This window comes from Jatropha curcas, chromosome 6 (genome assembly GCF_041381405.1).
Source record: "Jatropha curcas cultivar XTBG-Jc1 chromosome 6, XTBG_Jcur_1.0, whole genome shotgun sequence".
In the NCBI taxonomy this organism is placed as follows: Eukaryota; Viridiplantae; Streptophyta; class Magnoliopsida; order Malpighiales; family Euphorbiaceae; genus Jatropha; species Jatropha curcas.
Window position 1 is genome coordinate 5,604,366 of NC_143156.1, and position 19,853 is coordinate 5,624,218.

The window sequence follows — 19,853 nt, forward strand, 5'->3', positions numbered from 1 at the left end:
CATATTTTTCCAGCGTTTACTCATCTTATCTATTTGTTAATTGTTGCTGCTAAATATTCAGAATGAAAGTAAGCAATGTATCTGCAAATTTCAGGAAGAAAGGAAAAGAAAAAACAGCAGTCCTCAATTTTAATCAGAATTACTATTACATTCCTGTTGGCAAAATCATTGATTCATCCATGAGGCTTAACCCTGTTAAACTATTTATTTCAAGTTTTAACAGAGTGACCCGTCATCACAGAAACAACGTAGACAGGATAAATATCCTTAAACATAGTAAACGCAGCATCTCAATATTATGTCGTTCACAGACATGGGATATTCTCCTTGATTAATAATTTTGTAAAAGTACTACCATGAACACCATCCTCGCATACTGTCGTTATAATCTTGGCAAAAAATTATTAATTTTGTAATATCATATAAGGAATAAAATGTCTTGCTACTGTAACAAAAGTAAACTTCCATCACTCTAGCTTAGCTTTTCGCATATGATATACAACAAAAACTAATGAAATGTCTGTAAAGTCACTGCAGTTCACTTTCTAATATCATTTATTCGAAGAATTGACCACAAGATACTCCCAAATTGCATAACAATTTGGACTCACGAACAGGGGAAATAAGCAATTCTAAAAGGTATAAATGAATAATTTATTCAAAGTACAAGGTTGTGTGAGGGAGAAGAATAAAACACAACATATAAATAACCATCAAGCTTCCATACTTGCTTAGTACCTAGTAGATACTGATTCAGCTGAGAAGAGGTGCTTCACTCGTGAAAGAACTGAATCTTGTGCAGGATCGTAAGGATGATCTTTTGAAGGTATTTCCAGAATTGCTGGAATTGGCTTGTTGTAGCTATCTACCAAAAACCTTATCATATTTGCAACCTGATAATCAGAAGGCAGATAATAACTAACTAATACCAGAGAGCAAACTACAATAAAAGGACAATGATGAAGCTTAAACTCTGCATTCATTTCTAGTATCCTTTAGTCGTATAACAGAAAGAAAAGACATGATTTAGGAAATAAAATTGTTTGGATTGATCAACTTGATCTTATAATATAGTTGATCTGAACTGCTGTAAATAGAACAGATCTAAATCCAACACTCCTGACATGGTCTTGGACATAAACTTTCATGCATCATAAATGGGAAATGAATGCTTTCCAAGGCTATTGCCACAAGCAATTCATACATCATCTTTAAAAACCCTATGCTTATTTCTAGTATACTTATCAACATTCTGAGACAGCTTGAGAGAAGATCTTTGCAGGATCCACTTGATTTGAAATATAGTCGACATGAAATGTTACATGTATGGGGCATATCAAAGCCCAAAATCTATCTAGTGACGGGAAGAGCAGTCTAACTCAAAATAATGCAAGTCCAATGATTAACCAAATAGAAAGTCTCATGCTATAAATGGTTTTTAATTAGATAGTTTAGCAGTAGCAAAAGTTATCAGAAATAAGCACCCCACACCAACTAATAAAGAGACAAGGATCCTAGGAACCAAGATAAACAGTTGTTCAACCAAGCTTATTTGCGTGCAAACCCCCAATAGTGGATTGCATATCCTATTGTATTGTGTATTCACAGCATGGGGGGCTGCTGTTCAGTGGGTCCAAGACCAATGAGCATCACACAGTCAAACACATGAGAACACATAAATTGCTAAGACTTCAAAGCATACACTTCGAACTAAACAAGCACTAGTGTGTCCAAGACCAATGAGCATCACACAGTCAAACACATGAGAACACATAAATTGCTAAGACTTCAACGCATACACTTCGAACTAAACAAGCACTAGAAACAATATGCTCTCCAATCATCATAACCACAACACACCACAGACACTTTGAAGGACGACGGCAACTACTAATTAATTTTATCACAACAAATACATGAGATATCATGTAGCAGCTGACTGTAAATGCAAAGGTTTCAAAACGTTCGTTTACATGTGATACCAGCAACTAAAAACAACAGAAAAACACGTTAAAAGATGCCACTTGAATTGAGTGAGGTGAGAATAACTTACATATTGACTAATCAACACTATAGCAATATCCTCCCTGGCTGTGAAATCCTTAAATGCATCTTCAATTTGTTTAACAGTTGTTTCTACAAGAGAGCCAAAATTTTTCCATGAGGAGAAGATAATAAAGTAGTACTAAAAAAAAAAAAAAAAAACAAATACTACAACAGTTCCTTGTTATAAGTACTAAAAGTGAGAGGAACAGGATTTATAATCTGAAAACTTAAATACTACTTGAAGTTGCAAAATTCTTGTCCAACCTTTTCTTGGCAGTAATATAAACACAATCAGGTCATGTTTACTCAAGCAATGCTTAACACATTTATTCCTTGCACAACATATTCAATTAAACTGACACTTAAAGTCGGAAATTTGGACAAAAAGTTTCAGTTTAATGTGGTAGTCTGCATCTGTACAAGGTATAATTCATCAATAAAATGTTTTTATTAACTATGAGCTTCATGAGATCCATTTCTTTTGTCCAACTGATTGTAACAAATATAATATCCAGTTGCAAAGTTAAGGGGATGAAAAGGGTCCATAATGTGCAACAGAAATCAAATTACTTTCAAAAAAAAAAAAGAACCCAAATAGTAAAATAAGGAACTCAGTACATAACCGGTACACAGGTGAATTAGATGTCAGCTTTAGAACATGGCCAAAAATCAAAATATGCCTTGGCTCCATTATATGGGATGAGCATACAATTATGCAGACATCTACTCGAAGCTGTGGAAGACAACCACGGCCATAGTTCCCCTCCAAAAGTTCTGATCATTGAAACTAGTTCAAAATAAGTACTAACAATGTATTACTCATTCAAAACAAATACATGAAGATAGTTAAATCTGTTCAGTTTGTTGGGTGTATCACTTCTCTATACAAAGTGGTAAAAAGAATCCTAAGCAATTTTTGTATCCAAATTTTAGTCGAGACATATGAAAAATAACATCCATATATTTGTCCATAATTTTATATAACATTTTATAGTCGGACCTTCAAAGGGATACAAAAAAGAACAATAAAGATACTGAATATTGAGTGCAAAATCTATGTACACCTGTTACAAGATAAAACTTAATAGTTTAGATTACTAGCTTCAAAAATCAAGAAGCATGAAGATTCAAGAGCGTACTTGAGTCAACAAGGAGGTAATTTGTCTTCCTCCGCAAATCAACATTACCAACTCCAGCGAGCAAAAAGCCAACAACTGAGTCCTATATATGTTACAACAAGCGGTATATCACATTAGATAACAAACCATGATAAAGAAATTGGAGCATATGTCTGTAAGCATCACTGCTTGTATGGGCAAGATTTAGCGATAAGAACACTTTATGCTGTTTTGACCAATCTATCAGTCACAAGTGCAATACCTTTTTATTTTTTTGACAACTTCAACTGATTTGAAGGATGTTGAAAATGCATGGATTCACATGAATGCCAATTCCAAGAAAATTTCTTAGAAAAGAATAACCACAATTACTCTGAAGAGCAAACTTTCTTCAGAACACCAACAGCACTTTACTTTCGGTTGGGGATTCACTTGAATTCAGCAATGTAAAAATAAGCACAAAATGGGAAAGCAGTAATTGTCTTGCTAAATTGGGCTATTATACTTTGTTAGGATGACTGAATCATGACAAAGATAAATTAAAAAATTTGAATTTTATGAAAAGTTAGCAACTGCAGGCAAACTTTGTGCTACTAGAACACCTTAATCTCAGCACTCTATCAGATATTTTTCCAGCTCCACAATCTAATCCTAGAGCAGGATCTCAGTTACTGAATGCCATGCCTATACTCTCCCCACCTTCATTTTCTTTTATGTGTCTCCGTTAAACATAAATGTCATCCAACAGACTACACGCACAATCTCCGCAAACTCTACACATGATCAAAGAAACTCTATCTACAGTTCCATTTCAGCACAATTATTGCATTGTATCAACCAAACAAACACATTAGGCAATTTGTTATCAGCCGCTGGATAAATGAAATTTAGATTTCTCAACCTCTAATGACAGGCTAAATCAGTACACAACTATAAGCATTAAAAATGGATAATATTAGCATCGAATTGCTGATTTCATTAGCATAGAAACCGTTTGAACTTGAATCTACTGTATCCTTACCTCATCTGCGATCATCGCAATGAGTGCAGAGTTACTAGTCCGGATTTGAGGTTTGTTAGCCATTTCTTGAATGATCGAACCGCAACAGAGTTATTTCTTTAATCGCTACATGAAATCGAAACCGAAACCGAAACCGAAACCGAAATGGAAATGAAGAACATAAGGAAGAGCACACCATATCAAAAAATCAAAATCAACATCTAAGATGAGAAAATAACCAAATTAGAAAATCGATAGGAGAAAAGGTACCTTCAGTAATTCTGTGCAGGCTAATCTGACTTGAGATCTCAGACCTTATCTTTTTCACAGTTATGGAAGACGCAGTGAGAGAGAGAGAGAGAGAGAGAGAGAAGGAGAAATCAATCGCGTGTCGATAAACAGGAGAAGGCTAAGTTTCGTACTGTGGCACTTTTGTAATTATTTCTATGTATTACAGTAAATTCACTCCGCTTCGGATGACAGTTTCGGAAAATAGATTATTCTTTTTCCAGTTAATGAAAAAAAATTCATTATCTTTGCACAATATAATTTTTGGTCCTTCTTAGTTTAGGATTAAGAAATTTAAGTCCAGTTTGTATCTTGTAATTTGTAATTAGTTCTATAACTAAGAACTAAAGGTCAAATACATAAATTGATATTTGAACTTTATAAAAAAAGTTAATTGGTATCCTTAATTTTTATATTGTACGCTTATATTTATTAAACACTTAAATTTTTTAAATTATATTTATTGGATATTTCAAAGTAAAAAATTGTACTTATTATACATGTATATGGTAGTTAAAGAAATATAAAAAATCATTTAATAATTTATGTTAAAAGATAAATAAAATATCCTACTCATTAAATACAATACTAATAACTGAAAAATGTATAAATTTATGTTGTGTGATTTTATAAATTAAAATATTGAATAGATATAATTTTATAAATTAATAAATGTAATTTTTTAAAAGTTTTGATGCTAATTAGTAGTTAATAATCCAAGAATTAAAATCGTTAATTCTTCAACATACTACATTGTCCCTAATCCTTTGAGCTAAGTTTAATCATATTCTCCGGTATCACCTCTTTTTTTTTTTTTTTTTTCAATATGTTAGAGGGAAAAAAACTTCCAAAAAAGATTTCACAATTTCATCAGTCTTGTAACTTTTTATTTTTATAAGAAATCAAATTAGAAATTTTATTAAGTGAAAACTGTATATAGATATGAGATATTGATCAATATATTTATATATTTTTGTATAAGAAATCTAATAATAAACCACTTATGTAAAGAATAAAAAAATACAATCTTAATTTGAAGTATCAAATCGAGTTGACAAAGCATAATATTTGTGTCATAGGTAATTGATTGATCCACTTAATGGCTATTCATATTACTATTCTATTCTATAGCTTTCTACAAGTCTGATCTGATTACCTTCAAATTTCTTCGTTCTATTGGTGAGAAGATATGCTCTTCTATCTGCATAATCATCCAAATAATAAATTTCTTCCTACTATTAGAGAGGGGTGACCCCAGTGAGAGCTCACCAGTGACCGACGGCGGTGAAAGAAGAAAAGAGAGTTTTTAGATTTTAGGTTTGAAGAAAAGGAGAGAGACCTTTGTATGAAATTTTTATCGTTTTTTAATTTTTAGCAATAATAAAATTTAAATCATTTATTCTAAAAATACCTTTTAAATCTATATATTTTATTTTCCATAGATTTATGCACACATATTGTTGTTTTACTTTTATGCTCTTGTGCCTTTTTTTTTCCCCCGAAGCATCCTCTGCTTATTGATTAGTGGATTTAATCTGGATGGGACCTTTTATTATTTTTAATTAACATACATTCTCGGCTTGGGACGATGATCTGCAAATCAAAAAAACCATCAATCATCTGCAAATTACCAACACAAATACATATGGAATAATTAATTTAGCAAAACATTTTTACAATAATTAAACTAGAATTTAAAAACATACAACTCAAAGTCTGATCTTTAGACTTATTATGAATCACGCCATCACAGAGAGACGTTGACAGTGAAGAAGCCTTCACTATATACAAGAAACATATGAAGGCTCAGGCATCTTTAATGGAAGAACAGGCAATGGAGCTTCAAAATTAAGAACTTGAATTGCTTGCCTAATAGAAGGTCTTAGTTTTGCATCCAGTTGAGCACACCAAAGCCCAACAACCATTAAACACACCAATTGTTGCTCATCAAAATCTCCATCTAGCCTTGGATCAGCTCCTTCAAGTAACTTCTGCTTTCCTTCTCCATAAAGATCCCAAACCCATCGCACTACAGAAATTTTATCTCCATCTCGTTCTTCTTCTAGATTAATGGGATTCTTTCCACAAGCAATTTCTAACGCCACGATTCCAAAACTATAGACTTCTGATTCTTTACTAGCTTTGCCTGTAATGGCACATTCTGGTGCCATATAACCTAAAGTCCCTGCCAAAGCTGTAGTTTGAGAACCTTTATTATGGTCTACAAGTCTTGCCAGACCAAAATCTCCAAGTTTTGCATTAAAATTCGAATCTAGCATAATATTGCTTTATTTGATATCTCTATGCACCACTAATTGCTCCCATTCTTCTTGCAGGTACTGTAATCCAGAAGCCAACCCTAAAACAATATTGTACCTCATTTCCCATGTCAGAAACTTATTTTCTTTAAAAAGATGGGAATCCAAGCTTCCATTAGGCATGAGTTCATAAACAAGTAATAATTCTCCTCTTTCATGGCACCAACCTAAAAGTTGCACTAAATTTCTGTGCCTCAATTGACTAATTACCTTTACTTCTGATGCATATTCCCTTATTCCTTGTTTGGAACCTCTTGATATTCTCTTTACTGCAACAAACAAATCTACTTCTTTCAAATATCCTCTGTAAACTGCTCCAAACCCTCCTTCTCCAAGCTTTTCTTGCTCTGAAAAGTTATTGGTTGCAAGAACCAAATCATTGTAAGAGAACTTTCGCGGGCCGGTGTTCTTCTCAAACTCATCATCAATTGATAAATTAGAGATAACTTCATTACCCTTTTCCTCTCTACTCTCTTTCCAACAGCAAAAATATGACAAACTTAATATTATTACACAAACAAAAACACATAAACCAGTGCTTAGCCCTATTGCAAGTCCTATAACTTTGTTAGAGTTGGACCTGTTTGTCGATGTATTATTTTTTGGTACATCAGTTATTTGTAACGTATTATCTTTTGGCTCTTGCAAATTTGAAGTAAAAAACCATGAATAAAGATTATGCTGTTCGAAAGACGATCCTGTAGAAGCTGAAAACCCTATATTAACCCATTCAGGTAGGTAATCTCTTAAATCAACATCATAAATAAGATTTTTCTCAATTAACTGATAATAATAACTAAATGCAGTGAAACTAACAGTTAATCTTTTTAGGGTGGAGTCATATCCAATTGAAGCAAAAACTTTTTGACCATCTTCGATGCCTTTAGACCAAGACCAATCTGTAGTAGTATTAGAGTTAACAGAATTAATATCAATACCTACATGTTGACGATAAGGCGGATCCCAACTGTTACGAAAAGTATCAAATTCTACTGCAAGAAATGGATACTTAGAGGTCTGATTTTCTCTAGCAAGGCCGAGACCACCGCCACCAAAATCACCCCCGAGAGTGAAATTCTCCGATGAAAGAAAGAAAGTCATTCCGTCTCCATTATTTATAAGATCTTTGGATTCTATTGAAAAAGAAAAATTTGTGTGGAAGTCGGTGAGATTTCTTGAGGTTTTGTTCCAAAGATAAACTGGTTTACAATATGTGACTCGACCGATAACCCAAGTGGTAGAATTATCTGTGGTGAGATAGATGGCATTTTGGGAGACAGAAGTATTTCGTTCGTAATTTAGACAACGGGAATTCGGATTGAAGCTGGAAAAATTCAAAGTTAGGGAAGTTGTATGAGTTATTATGAGAAAGAAAAAGATTATTTGGAATGAAAGAGTCATTTTAGAAGTAGTGAAAATGCTGTACGAAGCCATGGTGTGAGAAATGTTGGTTTTGTTACATAAATAGGAAAAGGAAAAAACTTGTATAGAAGAGGCACATATATATGACCCCACTTACATATCAAATCAATGAAATTAAAAATTTTTTAAAAAGGTTTGATTTTATTTTTCTTTTCCAAGTATATAGTCAAAAATACATTCATTTCAATAATAATCTTTAATTTTATTGGTTTGGTTCATAGGTGGAGCCATGGATCCGGTCTAAATTCCTACAATCATTTATCAAAGAAGCTAAAAATATAAGAAAAAGACAAGGCTGCCATATAATGTTTTGTTGATTAATATATATCAGTAATGAATTATGCCCTTGATTAAGATATCTTATGTGTTAACACATTTAGACGATTAACTTATCTAGACCGGGTTTGAGCTTCTGACAATTCATGGAAAAAAATGAATCCTATAATTTCTTTTTATTTATATTTAGAGCTTGTTTATATAAAAGAATTCTATAATTTTAAGAAATTAATTTATAAATTCTGCTTTTCATTAGTATAAAAAAAATTCACATGTAATCATTTCTAATTATATAAAGTTAATCATACTTGAATGAAATTCTGCAAAAATTGATGTAATTTATGCAAAATTAACAAGAGTAAAGTTGTATAAATTTAAAATAAATTATTATAAAGTTAATGAAGTTCATTGATAAATGAATTCATTTAAGGAAATGGTTTGAACAAAAGTGAAATTCTTAAAGAAGATTAGAAGGGGACACTATGTTTAAAGGGCTCATTCATATAACTTCTACACCAATCATGGAATTAGGAGGACCATGGCTTTATCGTCTTCTTTCTCATTTTTTTTTAATTCATTGGAGACTTTTACGAACTGAAATAATAATTGCAGACTATGACTTTTAAAATTTTATTATTTGTACATGTCTTAAAGCCCGTTTAAATAATTTTTTAAGTATTTACATTGAAACTCATTTAGAATTTTACTAATCAGCACATGTTCCAATCCATTTAAAACACCCTTAGATACGTAGGATATCCATAAACTTTAAATTTTCCAAACTCAGAACTTATTAAAAGTACATACATTTTAAATTAACAAAACTTAAACTTATTGAATTAACAAAGCGTGGTACCATGGTGGGGATGCTCTGACAATAACTGGCCATTATTTTCCCCTTCTACAAGTTCACCGTGTTGGACGCGTCAAATTTTCTTCTTCTTGAACTTAAACTTAACCAAAAAAAAAAAAAAAACAATCATGGCAGTTAAAGTCGAAGTCCATGATTATTTTTCTCCCGGACCGGATACGTTAGAAACTTGAAAAAAAAAAAAAATTCATGCAGGCGAAGATAAGAAAAAACCTAAAAACACCAAACCAGTCCACTTAGTTACAGTATACTTTCTAAGGGACTGTTTGAAAGTCTGGTTTAGATATTTTGGTAATAAAAAATTTACAAAGAGATAAGAATGTGTACTATTAATGTGAAAAGGTGTGCCCTTAAGATTGCTTAGAAAGAAGACTTGAAAGCTATTTGTTTTATAACTTATATCTTATTCAACTTTGGACTTGTTGGATTAATTTTTTTTTTTTTTTTTTTTTTTTTTTTTGACTTTGGACTTGTTGGATTAGATAATAATGAAATAAACTTATTATATATAAGTTACTTATTTGAATACGCAAGCGAAATTTTATTTAAATGAAAAAGCAGTTTTCCGTAACGATTACGTAATATGCAATAAATCAATTTTCCGTTACAACAAAAAGGAATAAAGTAGATGTTTGTAAACTGACTGTTGTACTCATACAGTCACTTAAATACATAACTACATAATACGCAATCATATAATTTGAACAAATAATAAAATTAATTATTGAAATCAAATTTGCAAAGTTGGTGTCCAAAACCTTAATCACTAGTAGTTTTCTACTAGTAGAACGTATAATCTTTTATTTTTCTCAAATAATAATAATAATAATCGGAAAAAAAAAGCATATACATATACATTTTAATTCATTGGAGGCTTTTTATTTTTTTAAGAAAAATTTGAAAAATTAACTAATTAATTTACAACAAGTTAAAAATAATGAAGTTGTTGATGCCGTCCAAACTAAAGGCCCATGAATTAAGAAATTATAGCAAAAATAATGTTGAGAGAGCCATATTCAATTAAACATAAACACATATTCAATTAAAAATTTAATAAAATAATGAATTGAAATTCATTTCACTTCATATATATACAAACAAAAGAATACTAGTATATGATTACCTTATATAAAAAAATTACCTTATATAAAATATTTAAAAATATTACAAAATATTAGAAACTAAACAATAACTTTAAAAGAAATACCTTTTTATAAAATATTTAAAAATTATAAAATATTTAAAAATTATAAAATATTGGCAACCAAATCTATCATTTTATAAACCATCCATCTTTACAAAAAGCAAATATTTTTTATAAAATATTTGTAAAAATTACAAAATATTGGCAACATTATTTTATAAACTATACCCTTTTACAAAATAATAGTCATCTTTCACAAGGTACTTAAAATTGTTATAAAATATCGATAACCGGAGCTATTATTTTATGATTTGAGCCATTTTACAAAAGACAATCTTTTTTTATAAGTTATTTAAAATTATTACAATTAATAACCAAACCTATTATTTTGTAATTCAACTATTTTATAAAATATAATCATTTTTTAAAAATTATTAAAAAATATTACAAAATATTGAGAACAAGAGCTATTATTTTATAATAATCCAACAACTTTATAAGAAATAATTACTTTCTACAAACTCTTAGAAAGCATTATAAAATATTAAACAGAGCTATTATTTAATTTATAATTCAGCAATTTTATAAAAAATACTAAATTTTTATAATTTATTAAGAGTATTATAAAATATTAGCAATTGGTGATATTATTTTGTAATCACATGTAATTATAGAGAAGTCCTTCTTTGAAAAGTAGTACCCCTTCTTCATGGAAATTAATACTAAAAGCGAGGGAAAAATTTCAAAATACAAAATCCGTCAAGTCATTGGCACATAAAAAATTTCTAAAGAGGAAGAATGTGTGAGAATTTTTAATTTTTAATTTTATACCTAAATGACAATTTTTGTTGGTGAAGCTTAAGGTACGTATATGTATATTCGGTGTTACTGCATCATCTATCCTCAAAAGGAGTAATGTACTTGTAAAAAGTATTATATTAAAAATGTTGAAATATATATGGAGACAGAGGAAGGCATTTTTATTCCAGCAGTTTCAAGCCACTTTACAGGTGGTACAAACCCTTCTATTGCAAAGGCTGTAGCACTTCTTAGTTTTTTATTATTTCTCAAGCAAAATTATGTTGAGCGTGGAAGTACTATTTTCATGGACTCGCAGGTTTTATTTTTTTGCTTTGAGCTCCTCTATTTTATTCAGATCGGATGTGGAAAGTATTATTTCTGATTGTAAGAACTTATTTTTAAAACTCCCTTTGGTTTCGTGTAGATGGATTCGTAGACAAGCGAACTTAAAGGCTCATACCCTAGCTCGAGCTTCTATTCGCTTTGTGCATCTACTTATCTGGAATTATATTCCTCATTGTTTGTCCGAGATTTATGATAATGAATGAAAGGCTATGAGTTTTACTCTTTCAAAAAAAAAATGTTGAAATATATATATATTGAATTTTGTTCTAAATTATTTTTGCATTTGTGTTTTCCATTTTCCTTTTTTTTCAAAAAACAAAAAAAAAATGGAACTTTTAATATTTTTAGAATATTCTTCCATCAAACTAAATCCTGGTGGATAAGACAGAAAAACTCAGAATTTTTTTCCTTATTGAGAATACCTAAATAACTTATTTGTCCAAATAACTTTTTTAAATTAGGTTAGTGTATTTAGAAATATTATTTCTTTATTTATTTTGAGTACTGAAAAAAGGAATTTCAATCCGGATCTATTACATTTGGCTATATCTTAGTGTGGAGAAATATTATTTATTTTTAATATTTCTAAATACACTTGTAATATCACTTGAAATGGAAACTTGGAGATGTTGAACATAAATTCATCTGAGAATAATTTTAACTGTAAGTTAAAAATAAATCAATTTTTAATAAAATAATTTCAACCTGAATGCAAAACAGAGTAATTACGACAGGTTCCTCTAATGAAAATTCAGTTAAGTGCATTTTCTTTTTGAAATTTATTGAAATGCATGTTGCTCCTAAGAAAATTGAGATAATTTTCCAACCCTAAAATGCCTATAAATACTTCTCAAACATCTCATTTTTCTTCATCCATAAACCAATATAACATCTTCTCTTACACTGCATACAAAACCAAACAGCCAAAAATGATACTTATTCAAGAATTCACTATTTCCTCTCTTTGCTCTCATCAACTTAGCTCTAATCCTTCCTATACAATCCCAAGACCAACAACAAGATTACTTAGATGCCCATAACCAAGCTCGTGCAGCTGTAGGTGTTGGGCCACTGTCGTGGGACGACACAGTAGCTGCCTACGCACAGAATTACGCAAGCCAACGCGCCGGAGACTGCAATCTTGTGCACTCCGGCGGGCCTTATGGCGAGAACTTGGCATGGAGTAGTGCTGAACTTTCAGGCACAGATGCTGTGAAGATGTGGGTTGATGAGAAGGCCTATTATGACTATGATTCTAATTCTTGTTCTCCCGGCCAGATGTGTGGCCATTATACTCAGGTGGTTTGGCGTGACTCTGTTCGCGTTGGATGTGCTAAGGTGAGGTGCAGCAATGGAGGAACTTTTGTTACTTGTAACTATGATCCTCCTGGCAACTATGTTGGCCAAAAACCTTACTAATTATCTTTTTTATTATTAAAAAGCTTCCACAAAATATTAATTAACTATTAGTATTACTAGTTGAATAGAAGCCATGCAATTAGTGTATAATTTATTGGCTTCAGAGAATAAAAAGAAATGTGTGAAGCTTATTTAATTTGAATGTTCTATCCAATTAATTAGATTGCTACCAGCTTTATTTTATTATGTCTTCTCTAAGAGATTTTTTTTTTTAAACCATCGGTTTTCGGATCTTACGTATTATCCAGAACCGCCTAATCTCGCTCGGAACTTAGTAACAGTTAATGCTCTTCGCCCCTCCCTGCAAGTGTATTTAGTAGGGATCGAATCTGAGAAATCTTTACATATGTTCAGCCAAATTTGCCACTGACCCACAATCTATAGGTTTCTCTAAGAAATTTTATGCACATTAACTCTATAACTTGTCCATATATTGATCTACCCATCTTAAGCCTAATCAATCCTCTAATTAACATACACAAGACTAACATATGTAAGACCAATTAGTAACCCAAGCACACACACATTTAGTTTAGTTATTTAATTGTAATACTCAAAATGATGATCATTAATTTTATAATTTTTACTTTATGTACTAAATATTTTTCTCCATTTCATAAAAATAGACATAATTTGACTTTCATATAGATTAAGTTAATATACTTAAACCACAGTCTTTATGTGGTTTTTTCTATAACTTTTCATTTTTTTTTGTAAATTATAAATATGAGAGGTTCATATTTAATTAATTATCTATTTTAAGATTTGATATATATAGGTGTAGAATAGGAAGTAGGTATTATTTTCTTCTAAAAGGAGAAATATAATTATAATTTGGAATAAGTGAAAAAAGAAAGTGAGATTATTTTTATGAGGAGGAAGTACTAATTACTAAAAAAATTCATTTATAATCTAATCTTTAGATTTGAATTTACAATCTAATTAATGTTAAGATTATTATATTGACTAAAATGGGTAGATAATCCAAAAGAGGTCAATGCGAGCATGTGAACATGGCGTATAAAAGCCAAAAAAAAAAAAAAAAAAAATTCCAACCAGTTGACCAGTAGTGCAACATTTAAAAATTCATAATACATAAAATTATCTCGATTTTTACTTTAATCTATTCAATATATTAATTTATAAAATTTTATATATTAAATATTTTATTTGATTTATAACACCTCAACTTATAAGATTAAATCGATTAATAACTTATTGGATAATAAAAAAATATAAATTGTTTGAAAGTTGTATTAAATCAAATCAATATATTTTACACGTAAAAGCTAAATAACTTAAAAATTATTGTTTTTAGTGTAAAAATGTATAAAATTATTACAAAAAGTGAAGTTCAATGTTAAATTATTACAAGGTCGATTCTAAAATCTAGAGTACCATAACCTTTTTTTTTTTTTCTAAAAGTTAAATGTTAAATTATGTATTTTGCTATTTCAAAATACATGATCCTTAATAGGCCCATAAATACAATACCCATCAAATACCACTTCACCAAATCAACAATATTTCACCTTGCATAATGTGTAGTGTCAAATTATTAGCCCTTCCTCTTTTCATAGCCACAGTCTTACTTCTACCCGTTCCCTTCAACGCCCAACAAACACCTGAAGACTATCTGAATGCTCACAACCAAGCTCGAGCAGTTGTTGGACTTGGACCTATGAGCTGGGACAAAAAAGTAGCAGCCTATGCACAAAACTACGCAAATCAGCACGTCAGTGAATGCAACCTTGTGCACTCAGAGGGGCCTTACGGCGAGAACTTGGCATGGGGTAGTGGAGACCTTTCAGTCGAAGAAGCTGTGAAAATGTGGGTTGATGAGAAAACTTATTACGACTATAATTCTAATTCCTGTGCTCCTGGCCAGGTTTGTGGCCATTATACTCAAGTGGTCTGGCGCGAATCGGTTCGCCTAGGATGTGCTAAGGTTACCTGCACTAATGGAGGAACCTTCATTGGATGCAATTATGATCCTCCTGGTAATTATATTGGGAAACGACCTTATTAATCATAATGTCGTTTAGATTTACCCAAGGATAAAATATGTCCTGGTTCATATCCAAGACTATAAGAATATGATTTATGTCTTCCGGTTTCAGCCTAGATTAAGTTGACCAAGAAAAAATGGAATAAAATAGAATATGATATATGTCTTCCTGATTTCCAGCATGGAGATTTGCTTTTGGTTATTTGTAAAGGGGCAAGATTTTTAAGCCAAAAATAGAATAAAATAAAATATTAGGAGTTTGTCCTCATTTCCTGTGTTTCACTATCAATTTACTCTCGTGATTGCTGATTACAATAACTTAAGCCATCATATACTATCTTCTAGACATCATCTTTCTACAAAGACAAACACTACAAAAAATTCGGCAATTTGCGACCGATTTGTCGGTGGCAAACTGCAAGAAATCGGTCGTTAAACACCATTAGCGACCGATAACCATCTATCGCAAAAGTGCTCGCCGCTAGATAAATGAAATTTAGATTTCTCAAGCTCTAATGACAGGCTAAACCAGTACACAACTATACGCATTAAAAGTGGATAATATTAGCATCGAATTGCTGATTTCATTAGCATAGAAACCGTTTAAACTTGAATCTACTGTATCCTTACCTCATCTGCGATCATCGCAATGAGTGCAGAGTTACTAGTCCGGATTTGAGGTTTGTTAGCCATTTCTTGAATGATCCAATCGCAACAGAGTTATTTCTTTAATTGCGACATGAAATCGAAACCGAAACCGAAATCGAAACCGAAATGGAAATGAAGAACATAAGGAGGAGCGCACCATATCAAAAAATCAAAATCAACATCTAAGATGAGAAAATAACCAAATTAGAAAATCGATATGAGAAAAGGTACCTTCAGTAGTTCGGTGCAAGCTAATCTGACTTGAGATCTCAGACCTTATCTTTTTTACAGTTATGGAAGACGCAGTGAGAGAGGGAGAGAGAGAGAGAGAGAGAAATCAATCGCGTGTCGAGGAACGGGAGAGGGATAAGTTTCGTACTATGGCACATTTGTAATTATTTCTATGTATTACAGTAAATTCACTCCGCTTCGGATGACAGTTTCGGAAAATAGATTGTTTTTTTCTAGTTAATGACAAAAAATTCATTATCTTTACACAATATAATTTTTGGTCCTTCTTATTTTAGGATTAAGAAATTTAAGTCCACTTTGTATCTTGTAATTTGTAATTAGTTCTGTAACTGAGGACTAAACGTCAAATACATAAATTGATATTTGAACTTTATAAGAAACGTTAATTAGTATCCTTAATTTTTATCTTGATCAAAACTTTGTAAGCTTATATTTATTAAATACTTAAATTTTTAAAATTATACTTATTGAATATTCAACGTAAAAAATTGTACTCGTTATAAATGTATATGATAATTAAAGAAATATAAAAATCATTTAATAATTTATGTTAAAAGATACATAAAATATCCTACTCATTAAATACAATACTAATAACTGAAAAATGTATAAATTTATGTCGTGTGATTTTATACATTAAAATATCAAATAGATTATAAATTAATATATGTAATTTTTTTAAAGTTTTGATGCTAGTAAGTAGTTAATAATCCAAGAATTGAAATTGTTAATTCTTCAACATACTACGACCGTCTCTAATCCATTGAGTTAAGTTTAATCATATTTTTCAGTATTACCTATTTTTTTCACTATTTTAGAGGAAAAAATAAACTTCAAAACAAGATTTCACAATTCCATGTTTTTTCAACTTTTTATTTTCAGAAGAAATCAAATTAGAAATTTTATTAAGTGGAAACTATATATAGATATGAGATACAGATCAATATGCTTGTATATTTTTATATAGGAAATCTAATGATAAACCACTTATATAAAGAATAAATAAATACAATCTTGATTTGAAGCATCTGATTGAGTTGATATAACATAATATTTGTCATAGGTGATCGTTTGATCCACTTGATGACTATTCATAGTTATTATTTTACTCCATAGCTTTCTACAGGTCCAATTTCATTATTTTCAAATTTCTTCCTTCTATTGGTGAGAAGATTTGCACTTGTATTTGTATAATCATCCAAATAATAAATTTTTTTCCTACTATTGGAGAAGGGTGACCATGGTAAGATGTAACATCCCAGGCTCTACCGAGATATTGTCCGCTTTGGGCCCCAGGCCCGCACAGTTTTGTTCCTGGGCCAGGGAACCACCTCCTAGCCCAAAACGCGTCTCGGGAACTCAAGGCCTGCTACTCCTTATGTACAGTACTTCCACCTTGTGCTTAGCCGATGTGGGATTTCGCCTAAGGTGCAGTCCCTGACATACACCCCCCCTTAGGGACTCAGCGTCCTCGCTGAGGTTTGCCCCACCACCAGCCATAGGGACAAGGCTTGGCTCTGATACCAAGTTTGTAACATCCCAGGCTCTACCGAGATATTGTCCGCTTTGGGCCCCAGGCCCGCACGGTTTTGTTCCTGGGCCAGGGAACCACCTCCTAGCCCAAAACGCGTCTCGGGAACTCAAGGCCTGCTACTCCTTATGTACAGTACTTCCACCTTGTGCTTAGCCGATGTGGGATTTCGCCTAAGGTGCAGTCCCTGACATAAGAGCTCACCAGTGGCTTAGATTTTGAGAGAAAGAGAGAGGACTTTGTAGGAAATTTTTATTGTTTTTTAATTTTTAGCAATAATAAAATTTAAATCTTTAAAAAGATGGGAATCCAAGCTTCCATTAGGCATGAATTCATAAACAAGCAATAATTCTCCTCTTTCATGGCACCAACCTAAAAGTTGCACTAAATTTCTATGCCTCAATTGACTAATTACCTTTACTTCTGATGCATATTCCCTTATTCCTTGCTTGGATTCTCTTGATATTCTCTTTACTGCAACAAACAAATCTACTTCTTTCAAATATCCTCTGTAAACTGCTCCAAACCCTCCTTCTCCAAGCTTTTCTTGCTCTGAGAAGTTATTGGTTGCACGAACCAAATCATTGTAAGAGAACTTTCGCGGGCCGTTGTTCTTCCCAAACTCATCATCAATTGATAAATTAGGGATAAATTCATTACCCTCTTCCTCTTTACTCTCTTTCCAGCAGCAAAAATATGACAAACTTGATATTATTACACCAACAAAAACACATAAACCAATGCTTAGCCCTATTGCAAGTCCTATAACTTTGTTAGAGTTGGACCTGTTTGTCGATGTATTATTTTTTGGTACATCAGTTATTTGTAACGTATTATCTTTTGGTACTATATGCTTTGGCTCTTGCAAATTTGAAGTAAAAAACCATGAATAAAGATTATGCTGTTCGAAAGCCGATCCTGTAGCAGCTGAAAACCCTATGTTAACCCATTCAGGTAAGTAATCTCTTAAATCAACATCATAAATAAGATTTTGCTCAATTAACTCATCATTATTACTAAATGCAGTGAAACTAACAGTTAATCTTTTTAGGGTAGAGTCATATGTAATTGAAGCATTAACTTTTTGACCATCCTCCATGCCTTTAGACCAAGACCAATCTGTAGTAATATTAGAGTTTACAGAATTAATATCAATACCTACATGTTGACGAGATGAGGGATCCCAACTGTTACGAAAAGTATCAAATTCTACAGCAAGAAATGGATATTTAGAGGTCTGATTTTCTATAGCAAGGCCGAGACCACCGCCAGCAAAATGATCCCCGAGAGTGAAATTCTCCGATGAAAGAAAGAAAGTCATTCCGTCTCCACTAGTTGTAAGATCTTTGGATTCTATTGAAAAAGAAAAAGCTGTGTGGAAGTCGGTGAGATTTCTTGAGGTTTTGTTCCAAAGATAAACTGGTTTACAATATGTGACTCGACCGATAACCCAAGTGGTAGAATTATCTGTGGTGAGATAGATGGCATTTTGGGAGACAGAAGTATTTCGTTCGTAATTTAGACAACGGGAATTCGGATTGAAGCTGGAAAAATTCAAAGTTAGGGAAGTTGTATGAGTTATTATGAGAAAGAAAAAGATTATTTGGAATGAAAGAGTCATTTTAGAAGTAGTGAAAATGCTGTACGAAGCCATGGTGTGAGAAATGTTGGTTTTGTTACATAAATAGGAAAAGGAAAAAACTTGTATAGAAGAGGCACATATATATGACCCCACTTACATATCAAATCAATGAAATTAAAAATTTTTTAAAAAGGTTTGATTTTATTTTTCTTTTCCAAGTATATAGTCAGAAATACATTCATTTCAATAATAATCTTTAATTTTATTGGTTTGGTTCATAGGTGGAGCCATGGATCCGGTCTAAATTCCTACAATCATTTATCAAAGAAGCTAAAAATATAAGAAAAAGACAAGGCTGCCATATAATGTTTTGTTGATTAATATATATCAGTAATGAATTATGCCCTTGATTAAAATATCTTATGTGTTAACACATTTATACGATTAACTCATCTAGACCGGGTTTGAGCTTCTGACAATTCATGGAAAAAAATGAATCCTATAATTTCTTTTTATTTATATTTAGAGCTTGTTTATATAAACGAATTCTATAATTTTAAGAAATTAATTTATAAATTCTGCTTTTCCTTATTATAAAAAAAATTCACATGTAATCATTTCTAATTATATAAAGTTAATCATACTTGAATGAAATTCTGAAAAAATTGATGTAATTTATGCAAAATTAACAAGAGTAAAGTTGTATAAATTTAAAATAAATTATTATAAAGTTAATGAAGTTCATTGATAAATGAATTCATTCAAGGAAATGGTTTGAAAAAAA

General features: G+C 31.3%; 4 protein-coding genes and 1 pseudogene across 5 annotated transcripts; 2 read left to right on the forward strand and 3 right to left on the reverse strand.

Moving 5' to 3' along the window:
• Positions 1-390: 390 nt before the first annotated feature.
• On the reverse strand, positions 391-4,596 carry LOC149495388 (vacuolar ATPase subunit F family protein). Its single transcript, XM_089722659.1, has 5 exons — positions 4,435-4,596; positions 4,186-4,290; positions 3,186-3,267; positions 2,054-2,136; positions 391-893 (listed from the first exon to the last, which is right to left on the reverse strand). The coding sequence occupies exons 2-5, from the start codon at positions 4,246-4,248 to the stop codon at positions 732-734; spliced, it is 390 nt and encodes a 129-aa protein (XP_089578785.1). The 5' UTR covers positions 4,249-4,290; positions 4,435-4,596; the 3' UTR covers positions 391-731.
• A 1,483-nt stretch (positions 4,597-6,079) lies between these two features.
• LOC149495389 (L-type lectin-domain containing receptor kinase IX.1 pseudogene) lies at positions 6,080-16,117 on the reverse strand (annotated as a pseudogene). The gene is made up of 3 exons (XR_016321241.1): positions 15,936-16,117; positions 15,687-15,782; positions 6,080-9,421 (listed from the first exon to the last, which is right to left on the reverse strand). The product of XR_016321241.1 is annotated as an L-type lectin-domain containing receptor kinase IX.1 pseudogene (transcript).
• On the forward strand, positions 12,569-13,246 carry LOC149495390 (pathogenesis-related protein 1-like; the record flags this gene model as incomplete). The annotated part of the gene is made up of 1 exon (XM_089723157.1): positions 12,569-13,246. A coding segment is annotated over one exon (480 nt), but the record flags the coding sequence as incomplete, so codon positions are not given.
• Positions 14,458-15,508, forward strand: LOC149495391 (pathogenesis-related protein 1-like). Its single transcript, XM_089722658.1, has one exon. The coding sequence runs from the start codon at positions 14,589-14,591 to the stop codon at positions 15,075-15,077; it is 489 nt and encodes a 162-aa protein (XP_089578784.1). The 5' UTR covers positions 14,458-14,588; the 3' UTR covers positions 15,078-15,508.
• Positions 16,118-17,410: 1,293 nt separating the features above from the next.
• On the reverse strand, positions 17,411-19,472 carry LOC105634526 (L-type lectin-domain containing receptor kinase IX.1). Its single transcript, XM_089722655.1, has one exon. It carries the CDS (start codon positions 19,139-19,141, stop codon positions 17,750-17,752), a length of 1,392 nt encoding a protein of 463 aa, XP_089578781.1. The 5' UTR covers positions 19,142-19,472; the 3' UTR covers positions 17,411-17,749.
• Positions 19,473-19,853: the final 381 nt, after the last annotated feature.